At 36.9% G+C, this 14106-nt stretch overlaps 3 protein-coding genes across 9 annotated transcripts in view; 2 read left to right on the top strand and 1 right to left on the bottom strand.

Annotated features, from left to right (window-relative positions):
- The window catches only part of syt15 (synaptotagmin XV), an 80980-nt gene that overhangs the window by 13057 nt on the left and 53817 nt on the right, over positions 1 to 14106 (top strand). The gene's annotated exons all lie outside the window — the stretch shown is intronic.
- Positions 5652 to 10342, top strand: timm23a (translocase of inner mitochondrial membrane 23 homolog a (yeast)). Its single transcript, NM_001105598.1, has 7 exons — positions 5652 to 6002; positions 6120 to 6178; positions 7116 to 7209; positions 7282 to 7366; positions 9468 to 9526; positions 9630 to 9740; positions 9835 to 10342. The coding sequence occupies exons 1-7, from the start codon at positions 5897 to 5899 to the stop codon at positions 9945 to 9947; spliced, it is 627 nt and encodes a 208-aa protein (NP_001099068.1). The 5' UTR covers positions 5652 to 5896; the 3' UTR covers positions 9948 to 10342.
- zgc:112285 lies at positions 10551 to 13259 on the bottom strand. Of its 2 annotated transcripts, none has more exons than XM_087275174.1 (6): positions 12984 to 13259; positions 12770 to 12879; positions 12593 to 12687; positions 12196 to 12476; positions 11748 to 11911; positions 10551 to 11659 (listed from the first exon to the last, which is right to left on the bottom strand). In XM_087275174.1, the coding sequence occupies exons 1-6, from the start codon at positions 13054 to 13056 to the stop codon at positions 11480 to 11482; spliced, it is 903 nt and encodes a 300-aa protein (XP_087131300.1). In that variant the 5' UTR covers positions 13057 to 13259; the 3' UTR covers positions 10551 to 11479.

Raw genomic sequence — 14106 nt, forward strand, 5'->3', positions numbered from 1 at the left:
CATTGAAAAGTCTTAAATGCTATTTTGCAAGATATTTAATATTATATCATTTTTGATTATGCAATGTATTGTTGTATGCTAAGGTTTGTCTGAATTAAATCTGTGAATGTCAGGATGCTGTGCAGTTTGTGAAATCAATGAAATCCTGCTAAAATTGACACCATGCTGCTTTGTTTACTGCAGGAACTGAAGCAACACCATTATTTCTGCAGCTCTTTAGGTGCCAACCTAAATTAGTAAGATTTTTATTCAGTATATGAATAATTTACAAACATTTTGATTAGTTTTTTTAATGTGTAGTAAATATAATGGAAGTTAAAATTTCTCACCATGTGTTTCCAGTTGAAAAGTGGTTATAAGGTCTTAAATATATGGAAAGACTTAAAACAGGTATTGAATTTCACTCTCTGATTCCTGTATGTACTCTGCAATTGTATAATTCCCAAACAGCAACAGTATATGTGACGTGCTTGTTTTCTCTTCACGAGAAAAGAAAAAAAAAGTGTGTAGCTTTAAAGTCTTCATCTGAAAGGTTTGAGAGGAGGCCTTTGAACCCCCACCCCCTCCTGTCCTCCCCTCTCATCTCCTCAAAACTAGTTTAAGGAACAGAAGCTCAGTGCAGCTTTCATATCCCCATGGAAACACTCCCCCTTTGGGGTCCTTGTGGAGTTTTAGTGTGCACTCAGCGTTGTTGTGTTTGAGTTTGGCACACACAAAAAAAAGTCTTGATATAAGAGGCTGACAACAAAGCGTGATGATAAAACAGAAGCACGATAAAAAGATATTCTGTGAGATGCATTCATTATGACATCATACAGTCATTTCCCAATGCGGCCATGTTCCTCGGGGTGCCTGTCTCTATTCGGCTGCCTCTGCTTCTCTCCAGCTCTGTGGGCTGTCTATAGGAGGCCTTCCACTGACTGTGAATGGTCTTTTTGTTGGGGAACAGTGAGCCATTTCTGCTCCCACAGAAAGCCCTGGGTAATTTAGTGTGGATGCCAGGAAGTCTGAGCTCACAGAATGACAACAATGGCAAACGTTATTGCTCCACCTCAAGGGGTGGAAAAGAAAGAGACAGAAAAAAAAATTAGCCATGGTGACAGAATTCTGCTTCAGCATCCTCCCACATGGCGAATTCCTCTTCAATCTCGTGTGTGAGCGAGGAGGATCGCAACACAACCTTTATGGTGCTAAACAACCATTTGCTCTTTGAAGCATGCTTCACGGGACATGCTTTATTGTGGCACACGATTTGGTGTGAGGTAGACCCCCCCCACCCACACACACACACACACACACACACACACACATACATTTACACAAACGAACAACAAGAAGTAAGCTGTCTAACTCTTTAAGAAAACAGTTGATGTAACTCCATTAGAAACCTTTTGAAATTTGTCCTTGTCTGCCATCTAGTGAGAAAACTTTGTTAATGGTTCTGAAATGACTTAATTCTCAAAACATCCCCATTTACATTTACATTTATTTATTTAGCAGACGCTTTTATCCAAAGCGACTTACAAATGAGGACAAGGAAGCAACTTACACAACTATAAGAGCAACAATGAATAAGTGCTATAGGCAAGTTTCAGGTCTGTAAAGTCTAAGAAGGAAAGTATTAGTAATTTTCCTTTTTTTTTTTTGCAATTGCAGATTAGGAAGTGAAGTGAAGTGAGTTTACAGAACTCATAAAATATAAATAAGTAATATAAAAAGTATAAATAAGATCCCAGATTACCTACTACTTCCATCGAGATTGGGAAATTTGTATTGGGCACTTTGGGTGGTCTTGGCCACTTCATGTGAACTTTCACTTCTGATACATAACCATAGACAGTATTGGGGGTATTAAGAATGTGAATAGGGTATATGCGGAGGTTTGCTAAAGGACTTTTAATTTGTCAGTAACCTGGGATAAATGCTTCTGGTGAACTGTTTGCCATTACAAAATCGGCAAGTTTAAGGTTTGTTTTCTTTAAAAATCAGCAATCTCCACTGGCTGAGTGATAACCGATATAGAGTGGGTCTCAGATTGTACAAGAAGCACTACATTCAGTTACATATTTCTCTGCAGTGTCTTTAAAATATGAACATTTATTTTACATCCAAATAATCAATAGAGCTTCTGCGCTAGCCTGCTAATCTTGATGGGTACATGCGAGTAAACAGCTTTTCATCCCGCTTTATGCTTGAGCAACCGAATGAATGCCAAAGTCTGTTTAACTGATTATATTTTATTTACATTACAACACTGATGCTGTAAAAGGAACTGTATAAAATGGAAGAAAGACACATTGACCATTCACTGGAAGTTTATCAGTATGGGAAGAAACACTAGCTGTGCATATTCCCGATTACAGGGTGTTTGGGGGGATTGACCCCCCTAATTAACGCATGATCACCCCCTGAAATAGGTCAAAACAAGTTGTATGGTGGGTCAGTTGTTTAATACTGAGAAATATTTCACTTTGATCTGCATTTTAAATAATAATGTTAATAATAAAATAATAGATAACATTAATACTCATTTGACCACCCATATAACAGTTCAAACTATTGTTAATGTGTAATTATACCAATCATTCTATTAGAAAAAAAAAAGTTTGTATGTGGCAGATCTAGAGCACCGATCATCATGTTCACAAGACTTTTGCTCGTAAAATAGGGGTTTGTATCTATATTCACCCTGAAAATAAAATCAAATTATTCTCATAGTTTGTCCCTGCTGAAAAATTCAGCTTAAACCAGCCTAGGCTGGTTGGCTGGTTTTAGCTGGTTGACCAGCCTGGTTTTAGATGGGTTTTGGCCATTTCCAGGCTGGTTTCCAGCCATTTCCAGCCTGATCTTAGCTGGTCAGGCTGGAAAATGACCAGCCAAATCCAGCTAAAACCAGCTTGACCAGCCTGGTTTAAGCTGGACATAGCTGGTTTTGGCTAGACTCCCAGCTTGGCTAGGCTGGTCAAGCTGGTTTTAGCTGGTCATCTCCCAGCCTGACCAGCTAAGACCAGGCTAGAAATGGCTGAAACCAGCCTGGAAGTGGCCAAAACCCCTCTAAAACCAGCCAACCAGCCTAGGCTGGTTTAAGCTGGATTTTTCAGCAGGGGTAGTTTAACCTACACTAACATCTGAAATAGCTAATTAGAGAAGTTTAGTTAATTCGCTTTTAAAAAATACATTGCTGAATTAAAATGAGTGTAGTTGCGTTGAATCCCACACACAATGGGAGAATGCAAGAAGGAAAACAGCAGAACATTACATTTCTGCTATAGACATATTTATTATTTTGAATACATGGAAGAAAAAGAAAAGGGGATTATCTGAATGGACTGTGATTTTACTGAATTTATAAGACAACAAAACAAAAGTAGCAAACGCATTGCTTTAAACATTCATTAATCTTTATATAAGTGATGTATAGCTCTGGGGTCAGAAAGTTCTTAGATGATAATATTACCCTAAATTAGTTTTTTTTTTAAAGGTAAATGAAGGTTATATAGTGTGTTGTTAATTGCAGAGCTTGTTTATTACAAAAATAAGAAAAAACTCTGTAAGTTCTGAAAGTGATTGTAAAAATATGTAACACATTTCTTACCTTAAAAAGTAACTAAGTAACGCAACTAGTCACTTTTTTGGGGTGTAACGCAATATTGTAATGCATTACTTTTTAAAGTAACTTTTCCCAACACTGCCTACAGATATACTGATATGTCTTTTTATTTTAATGAAAATTCATGAGTGGCGACACAGTGGCGCAGTAGGTAATGCTGTCGCATCACAGCAAGAAGGTCGCTGGTTCAAGCCTCGGCTGGGTCAGTTGGGGTTTCTGTGTGGAGTTTGCTTGTTCTCCCTGCGTTCGTGTGGGATTTCCTCCGGGTGCTCCGGTTTCCGGTAAAGGTGAATCGAGTAGGCAAAATTGTCCGTAGTGTATGTGTGTGATTGAGTGTGTGTGGATGTTTCCCAGAGATGGGTTGTGGTTGGAAGGGCATCTGCTGCATAAAATCGTGCTGGATAAGTTGGCGGCCCTTTCCGCTATGGCAACCCCAGATTGATAAAGGGACTAAGCCGAAAAGAAAATGAATGAAAACTCATGAATGATCTGTTTAAGGTAAAGTCTAGATCAGATTCGCGGCCAGCCGGAAGTGCGATATGCACAATAATATTGCAGCATTTTTTTACTGACACTGTATAACAATAGTTTTACAGTACTGTGACGGTTGGGTTTAGGGTTGAGGTGGGGGTAGGTAATAAATAATAAAGTTTATTGGGTAATTTAATAGATAACATAAATAATACTTGTTACAACTACTGTTTTTACAATACTGTAACAGTTGGTTTAGGGTTGGGGTGGGTGTGGGGGTAGACGTTAATAAAATACAATAAAATAGAAATTTCATAAAATAATATAAATAATTCTCGTTAACTTCTGGCCCCATCCATATCCCATATAGCATCAACCTCTGTTTACCTATCTTTGTAGGGTCTCTATTTCCTGTTTTAAAGCTCGACAAAACGAGTTTAGTTGCAGAATGTTGTGTAATCAGCAGATCAGTACTGTCTGGCTTTTTCTGAAAGCTATGATAGACTACCATTCAAATGTTTTGTTTACTTATCTGAATAAAAGGCTTTTTTTTAAGACACACAGAAGTGACAGAAAATGCATTGATAATGATGCAGAAGATTCTGTTTCAAAAAATGTCGTTTGTTAAACATCCTACATCAAAGAATCCTGAAGAAAAATACGTATTATGCCTATTATAACAGTTTCCAGTTTACATTTAATGGAGCTAAAAGGGTCATTGTTTGCAATAACGCACCATTAACATTTTTATATCAATTATAATGATGATGATGATAATAAGAGGAAGAAAAAAAAAGTAAAAAGTTTCAAATGCTTTTAATTTTTAATATTACTATCATTTTATTTTCATTTTGAATTATTTGCAGTCCGGTTGATGTTACCTCTGTCAATGAGCATAGAAGCACATTTTAACCTCTGCTTTTAAAACAAATATATTTTATTAATGCATGAACAACCTACAGAACAATGCTAGGAGTGTACATGTAGTAAAAAAGATATGAAGAGAATATTAAGACAAATATTAATACATATATTCAAAAAGTAAAACCAAGACATAAAATAATAACTAAAAGAACTAATTTTACAAATAATGCTGGGCCTTACTAATTCACAATAAGTTAAATGTGTTTTTACAGCTTAGTTTGTTTGTACTCTCCTCAATGGTGTTTATATAAATATATAGTTCCTTAATTTAGAAAAAAAAGGTTCTGACTGGTGAATTTATATTGATGGATATGAAACAGTGAGTATAATCAAAAGATTGATAATATAAGCTTCATTTTCCAACTTCTTATCAAGACAAAAATGCCTGTTTATGTTTGTAGATCTTTCCTCATCCCTTACGTCACAAAACACGGTTGGTCGCAAAAGGTTCTTTAACTAACTGGTGAATACCGTGTCTTTACAGGTCATATAAATAAAAACAACATAATTTGACAGCATAATTTACAATGACACATTATGTTTTATTTAATCTATATGTGATACGCGTTTATTTTACTGTTCTGTAATCACGCGAGTAACTTTACGGCAGTGTTACGTCAGTGGTGTCCTTTCGGTTTGCGGCAGGGTAGCATGTGGAGGTCAGAGATGTAGAAACGCTTCGTCAGAGAATAAAAACTTTAATTATTAAACATCAGCGTTTGATAACTCGACATAGTGTCATCTATGCAGATTTACATCAGACATTATTGAACACAAGGCTGTCGGTGAAGAGATTTTGTGTGGATAGTCTCCATTAGTTTGACGCGGATCAGTAAGGAAGAATTGTAATCATCGAAGCGGTATTAACTGTATAAGTGAATCTCCGAAAACATGGATAACAACACACCGCCACCGGGAGGATTTAAAGGAGGACTCGGGAGCATTTTTGGTGGAGGAACCCCTGAGTATTCAAACACTGAGCTTTCAGGAGTACCGTGTAAGTGTTCGGTGTTTAAAGTTTAACCTAATGTTAGCCAATATAACCTGAATATGTTTATGAAGTATTCATTTCTGATACCGTGTAACTTGAATGGTTGTTACCCTTTATTCACAGTGACTGGAATGAGTCCTCTTTCCCCATACCTCAATGTTGACCCTCGTTACCTCATACAGGTGAGGTTCTGGAAGGCCACAGATTCATCAAAGTCTATTACAAGCGTTTGATCTAATTCATAAAACATCCTCTAGCCAATTAAAGCCTTAATTAGCTGAATTAATGGGTTAACTGTCACAATATAAACCAATAAAATCAATACTATATCTAATGTTTTCTAGGGAAACAGTAAGTCAAATGTCACAAAAAAACAACAACATTGTTTTGTCCTACATAAACTAAGATCAATACATTGTATGTAATTATTACAAGTTCTGACATTTATGCAAAATGTTGTTTTCTAGATAGTTTTTTATTGTTATTATTAAAACCAGTTATTAAAGTTTGCCATATTAACAACATAGGAAGCATGTCACAAGTTGTCACTGAACAAATGTGCAAACATAAGACAAACTTACCTCAATATTTACAGACACCCGCTAAAATGGAATTAGGTATAATACAAATATGATATTATAATGTCAAATAATTGTTGCATATTTAAACTACAATCATTTTATGACACATTGAAATACTTTGTTTTTAGGACTAATGTGTAGTAAAAAACTACAGATTGGTTATTTCAAATCTTTATAATTTGCCATTGTTTCAAGACACTAGGTTTTACTTGTGTTAGTTATACATTGTCTTTAAAAGTTTAAAATATAATACAATTTAGTAATATCAAGTGTTGTTTTATGTATTTTGGTAAACAGAGTTCTGAATAAATGTTTTATGTATTTTTATAATACATGTACTTTTCTGTATGATGATAAAATTCCACTTCTGTTTCTTTTGAATATTTTAGTTTTATAAAGTCACCTTTTAAAGCTGTTTTGCAATGCTCAATTAATTTGGGACATGTATCTTTTACTATTGATTATATCAAATTGGAATTATAGTAAATTCAAAAACCTTCCATTTAAGAAAGCAATCCTTTTCTTCCTGCTGTCACAGGACACTGATGAGTTCATCTTGCCAACTGGGGCAAATAAAACTCGTGGTCGCTTTGAGCTGGCCTTCTTCACCATTGGTGGATGTTGTATAACAGGTAAGACCTTTTTTGTAGTCTTGATCAACCGTTTGTCTTTATTCATTTTAACTGGTGCTTGTTTCTTTAAAGGAGCTGCTTTTGGGACACTCAATGGTCTCCGTATGGGCCTGTCAGAAACTAGAGACATGCCATGGTCAAAACCCAGAAATGTACAGTAAGTGTGAATTCCAAAATATTTAGAAATTATTAGATTAGAATATTAGATGAACTAAAATGAAGATTACATTCGAAATGAAGATCAATTTAAGTCTTTTTTATGTATTTTTTTTATCAGGGGTTGATATAATGCTGATAAGAGGCAGCATTATTATTCAAATTTAATGTTCATGTATGCTGCCATGTACATAATGTGCGATGAACAGCTTTTTTTATTTATTTAGCAAGCACAACATGTGTGCATTTACACAGAAACTGAATTATGATAACACAAATTTTGTGAAACACGTGTTTACAAGTGCACGTTTTTGAAAACTTACCACTTTGTTAATTACAATTTGTTAATTTATTGTCTTAGTTAATTACAAAAAGATGTTTTTGTGAAAATAGTGACATCGCGTGTGCACGTGCGCGTGTGTGTGTGTTTGTGTGTGTGTGTGTGTATTTATATATACAGTTGAAGTCAAAATTATTAGCCCCCTTGATTTTTTTTTTCTTTTTTAAATATTTCTCAAATGATGTTAAACAGAGCAAGGAAATTTTCACGGTATGTTTGATAATATTTTGTCTTCTGGAGAAAGTCTTATTTGTTTTATTTCGGCTAGAATAAAAGCTTTTTAAAAAAAGTTTTTTAAATTTTTATGAACCTGTTAAAGGCCAAAATGATTAGTCCCTTTAAGCTTTTTTTAACTGTCTACAGAACAAACTATCATTATACAATAACTTGCCTAATTACCCTAACCTGCCTAGTTAACCTTATTAATCAGTTAAGCCTTTAAATTTCACTTTAAGCTGTATAGAAGTGTCTTGAAAAATATCTAGTAAAATATAATTTACTGTCATCATGGCAAAGATAAAATAAATCAGTTATTAGAAATGAGTTATTAAAACTATTATGTTTAGAAATTTGTTGAAAAAAATCTGCTCTGTTAAACAGATATTGGGTAAAAAAATAAGCAATAATTCTGACTTCAACTATGTATGTGTGTGTGTGTGTGTGTGTGTCTATATATATATATATATATATATATATATATATATATATATATATATATATATATATATAGAGAGAGAGAGAGAGAGAGAGAGAGAGAGAGAGCTTTCTTTTTTTTTATGCTTTTGGCAAACTGCATAAGCTACAACAAAAACTTAACCATTACCAAAACAAGCTTTGCTAGAGCTTTTGAGAGGTGGCTTGTTGCTGAAAACTTTACTTAAAGTAGCTTATCACCTGTAAACAAGGCGTTGAGCAACATCAATTTTTCGAAGTCAACTTTATGTTATTAAAGTTAAGTTGATGTCGACTAGTCCCTGGTGATGTCACCAATAATTCACAAGATGCAAATATTTAGCAAAACGCCACAATTAGCAATTTATTTGCAGAACAAATATATTCACGTTGTTTGATTCTCAACACTTTCATAATGATTGAACTTTAGCACAGGCTTGTTTTAGTGCTAAAAATTGCAGTCAACACCGTGATCAATGCCCATACTTTTTAGAAAAGTAATAATATTTTAGTGCGAGCCAAAAAAGCTGCTCAAAATCTTGCTGAAGTACGGCCTTTTTTTGTGAGTGTCTATGCTTTAAAGAGGACAACAGCCAATCGCATTTCTTTTCCAACGTTTCGTAAAACATGATTGGCTAGCATCTGCTATTGGACATTTGCATGGGACTGGCTGACACCTGTTTGGCGATCTAAAGTTCATTCAAAGTTCTTGGGAATCATTGACGCTATCATAAGAAAAATAACTTTTAAATGGCAATGTTCTGAGGGCAATTTCATTCAGTAAACCACTTTCGTGTGTAAAGCTGCCATTTAGTTCAGGTCAAAAACCATGTGATCTGTGCACTGCAACTAGTCGATGTTAGTCAAAAAGCGTCATGACAGAGCATTAAATTCAACCAGTTGACTTGCCTGTGCAACCACCTACTGTGAACACTGTACCCTGAAACACACATATATTTGTTTTTGTTTATGAATGTAGGAGTAATATTTATTCCTTGTACTATTAACTTTCCTATTAACTTTCACTAAAATTATTTGACTTAAAAACTTTATAATTTTACTCATATTGAATTTTTTAATGTTCTGCCAGGATTTTGAACATGGTCACACGACAAGGGGCATCGTGGGCCAACACACTAGGATCAGTAGGTGAGATGCTTTCAAAGAATCTTATAAAATAAATATCACAACCAGTCATATCATTTGTTAGAGAGATTTGTTTAATAAAATGTTGGTTTCTCTTTCTGAACAGCTCTTTTGTATAGCGTGTTTGGTGTGGCCATTGAGAAGGCCAGGGGTGCAGAGGACGACCTCAACACAGTGGCAGCTGGAACATTAACCGGGATGGTATTTAAATCCACAGGTGAGCAAGACACAATGACCTAAATGCTAATAATAGTGGCTATTAAAGATTTTATGTTGTTGAGAATTTTATTTTAATGGCAATCTCCATTCAGGTGGACTCAAAGGAGTTGCCAGAGGAGGTCTCATTGGTTTAGCCATGTCAGGGCTGTATGCTCTGTACAACAACTGGGATCACCTAAAGGGGAAATCTCCTTCACATTACTGAGAATGACTGAGAACTCAAACCATGGACTTATTTTGACTCTGAGCCAATTCTTGGTATTTATTGCCCCCCTTTGGAGATCCATTCATTTCTACAAGATACAAAAGGACCACCACATGTGCACAGATTCTTTAAAGTTAGGTTAAGTAAACTATTTAAATGGAAATACCAAACTGCCTCCAAATATGTGGACTATGTTGCAATGAATTAGCTGGTAACATCGTGTTCGTTCATGTATGTTTTTGTTGATGTTAAGTTGCATCTGGAGGAACTCTATGCTTTGATTACGAGATTTTATCTGTTCTCATTGTGGATTTATGCGTTTTTTCAGTGCTGATTAAACTGGGTTCTTCCTCTTTAGAATGGACTGTAATAAAATGCAAGTTCCCACTGTTAAATACTCTGTGTTTTTGTAGCATCAGGATAACTTACTGGTAGTTACACGATTCAGTACTACACTATTCCAGAATCATGCGACTTTAAATAATAATAATTAAATGACTTTTAATAACTAAATCAACCTTTAAATCAAGATCTTTGTAACAGATTAAGTTATTTTAATGTATAAAAAAATTAACTGACTGCATGGAAATGAATTATCAGAGGTCTTGTTTTACAAATGGTTTATTTGTAAGCAGGTCAGCCTCAATTTCAACAGTCAATATGCAGAGTACAGAAGAATATTGAAATATTCCATAATAAATGTCCCTCATTGTGACTTTGTAAAAATAGGCACTCATTGTCAATAATTAAAGCATTTTAGATTTCAAAAAAAATTTTTTTATGTAAATAAAAGTAATATTTCTCTTAGCAGTAGTGTACCCAAACCTCCCTAAAGATTAAATAATTATAATATAAGCAATATATGTTAATATATTAAATCGTACTTTATTTAAATGTAGGTGTTAGAATAACAATTAAAAAGATTAAATTTGAGGCATTTATGGAAATGATCTAGATACAGTGCTTGTACCACTTTATAGTGTATGGTATCAATTTCCATCTTGCATGGATGTTACCTGTGTTTGATGAAAAGCAGGAGACTGTCTCCCTCTTCAGGTGATATTTTCTATTGCTTCTGGATGCTGACTCTAAAAGCACCTTAGGAGCTGCACGCTGGACTGCCCACAAGAGGGCAAATGCACATGCCAGTCCTTACAGAAAAAAAAAAAACAAAGCCAACTGAACTGATGAGTGTAATGCAGAATAGCCAGCACTTGTTTAACAAAAAATGTTGCTTGGCTTGCCGAACACAAAGTGCAGATGATTGTGATATAGCTGAAAGCAGTTTATGTACTACAGCGAAGCCCAGAAGAATCTCACATAGCGGAGAAAAGTCCAACATATTGGTGCAAACTACCCTAACTTGGTGGCTGGGGATTGTGTTGCTGCTCACCAGCTCCCAGGGCATGGACCACAAATGAATTAGCAGGTCCATGGGCCTGACCCAGACAGGGACATGGCACTAAATCTGTTGCTTCAATGACTCTTCCTGTGCCTACAGTTGTAGGCAGGGAATTTTTGGAGGTGGGAATTTAGTGCAAGAAGAAATCCCTGATGCGTGTGGCCTCGATCCATGGGATGTAGGCTGCAGTGCGAGTGAAGACGCTGGGCTTGTTTTCCACCGTGCATCCAATGGGACCAAAGCTCACAATGCCATGAACCTCCCAGCGGTCACGCCCTACCTGGCATAGCAGAGGGCCACCTGAGTCACCCTGTTAGAGAAAGACCCAGAGACAAGGTGTTAGGGCAACTGAATATAGAGCATCTTCATGAATTTCATCATTGAACTTCTTTTCTCACCTGGCATGCAGCTGGGGTCCCTTCTGTATCTCTGAAGCCAGCACAAATCATGGAGTCCCTCACACGGTCACCCCAGAACTTCTTTTGCCGGCAGGTCTTATAGTCAATGATTGGAAGCCTAGCTTGGTTCAGTGCTTCAGCAAGTGACACATTTTCTTTTCCACCTAAAAGTTGACAAAAGAAGAGATGCTAAACCCAAGTTCTGGATAATTGGATCATCCCCCTTGGTAAACTCAATAAACATTCAAAATGTTAATTATTTTGCCTCCCGGGCTTAAAATAAACCAGGTTTATATGTAGATGGAATGGGTGTTACCACACAATTACTACACCTCATCTTTGATTCAACATCTAAACCAATAAGTGTTTTTTCTTGATCTTAAAGCATCCATCTTTTATATATGAGACGATGCAACTTAAGGTCAAAGGTTTAAGTTGTCGTTTGTACCTCGTGTGTCCCCCCAGCCCGTCACCCAGCAGTAGTGCCCTGGATTAAGGTTGATCTGCTTGCGCGGCAGGCAGGCATAGCGAATGAAGTTGCTTGGCTGGATGTCCGTGGCAGCTTTAACCAATGCAATATCGTAGTCCAGTTCACTGTGAGCTGGATAACGGAAGTGCTCATGCCTGTAGATCCTCTTCACTGGAAAGAATCGTTCTGCGGTCTCTGATCTTTTTAGCTGATGCTTACCCAAAACAATACGCCAGCTACTAGCATCCTCTGCCTTTCCCCTGGACACAAAGAGAGTGTCACACACTGGTTAGGACATTGAAGGGGGAAGACATCTAGGAACAATGCCCTACGTGACTTCAATCAACGTTCGTGATCAATTAAGGATTTGCCTTACTTCTGGAAGCAGTGAGCAGCAGTCAGAACCCAATTCTTATGGATCAGAGTCCCTCCACACACATGAACATAATGTTTGCTGCCTCTGGGACGAACCTACAGAAATAGAAACGAGCGTCAGAGACTTCCTCTTTTGGTAGACATTGAGTAATTCTGTGTCATTCCAAGTTCAATTTACCTGCAGTGAGACCTGCCACGGCCAGGAGTGAGGTCTTGCTTCGTTGCCTGACACAATACGCTCCACTGTGTTTGGTTTGAAATGAGCCAGGCCACAGTCCTTCGGCCAGTCTAAGGACAGAACAACACTTGAGTCAATGTCAGTTAAAGTGCCACAAAGACGACAAACACCAGGTAGACAGGATTTATGAGGAAGCAAATGAAAGGTGTTGTACCAGGAGAGGAAAGAAGGAAAGGAAATCCATATTTGGATCTTTGAGAAAGACATAGAAATAAGTATAAAGTCATTTTTTTTTCTTAAGTTGAAATGCACTTGAAAGATGTCAGTGGTCAGTTTTCATTTAATTTCTCACCGAGGTGGAGGATTTTGTGCTGTTGAAGGCGACTGGGGTTGAATGCATGGGTGGAGGCTCTGTCCAGTACCAGACCCAGAAGCAATAGCAACAGTGCGAAAAAAAGGCTCCGTACTGCCATGATCTACAGTAAACTGTGCGCTGTGCTGTGGCGATTACCCATTTATACTGTGCCTACTACAGGCACTATCCTTTGTGCACTCCACTCCCCTGTCTTTGGGACAAAGCACTTTGACAAAACCCCTCCCAATCCTGGATTGTTCTGGTGTGGTGGCCGAGGGGTTTTCAGAACAAGCTGGCCCCAGGGAATCATGGGAGTCCCATCAGCACTTTCATCCCTTGCCTCTGTGCAAAACAACTCGCCCAGAATAGATTGCCAGTAGCCTCCTTACAGTCACACCATGCTGTTTGGATGATGAAAGGGACAGACCTTCATGAGACCTTCATCTGTCTTCCATTCAAACCCTTGGAAGTTTGACCAGGGTAAAGCCCTGATAAATAATTAACAAGGTTATGACTGATCCTTGTGTCGTTTATATATTAATTTCATTAAAGATTAGTAGAACCTGTTCTTAGTAAGCACTCATTTATGCAAAGTGACTTACAGTCTGCTCATTACAGAAACAATCTTCTTGGAGCAACCTGCATTAAGGGCCTTGCTCAAGGGCATAAGGATGATTGTTCATAGCCAAAAACTTACTTTTTAAGAGGACCTTATGTCACTGCTTAATTTCCATAAGAGATGTTATAGTTCAGGGGTGTCCAAACTCGGTCCTGGAGTGCCGGTGTCCTACATGTTTTAGTTCCAGCTCCAATTAAACGCACCTGAGACAGCGAATCAAGCTCTTTCTAGATACACTAGGAACTTCCACACTGGTGTGTTAAAAGAAGTTGGAGCTAAACTATGCAGGACAAGTTTGGACACCCCTGTTATAGTATGTCTCATTGCTTTAGCTAAACTTCTCAAGGACATAAGGTTTGTACA

Source organism: Danio rerio, chromosome 12 (assembly GCF_052040795.2).
Source record: "Danio rerio strain M-AB ecotype USA chromosome 12, GRCz13ab, whole genome shotgun sequence".
NCBI lineage: Eukaryota > Metazoa > Chordata > Actinopteri > Cypriniformes > Danionidae > Danio > Danio rerio.

Excerpts from the sequence above, each read along its gene's own strand:
- timm23a (NM_001105598.1), top strand. The coding sequence starts at position 5,897 with ATGGATAACAACACACCGCCACCGGGAGGATTTAAAGGAGGACTCGGG. Across the intron at positions 6,003-6,119 it reads TGAGCTTTCAGGAGTACCGT|TGACTGGAATGAGTCCTCTT; the intron begins GTAAGTGTTCGG and ends CTTTATTCACAG. Across the intron at positions 7,210-7,281 it reads TGGTGGATGTTGTATAACAG|GAGCTGCTTTTGGGACACTC; the intron begins GTAAGACCTTTT and ends GTTTCTTTAAAG.
- zgc:112285 (XM_087275174.1), bottom strand. The coding sequence starts at position 13,056 with ATGACTTTATACTTATTTCTATGTCTTTCTCAAAGATCCAAATATGGA. Across the intron at positions 12,880-12,983 it reads TTTCCTTCTTTCCTCTCCTG|ACTGGCCGAAGGACTGTGGC; the intron begins GTACAACACCTT and ends TTCTGTCCTTAG. Across the intron at positions 11,660-11,747 it reads GGACCCCAGCTGCATGCCAG|GGTGACTCAGGTGGCCCTCT; the intron begins GTGAGAAAAGAA and ends TTTCTCTAACAG.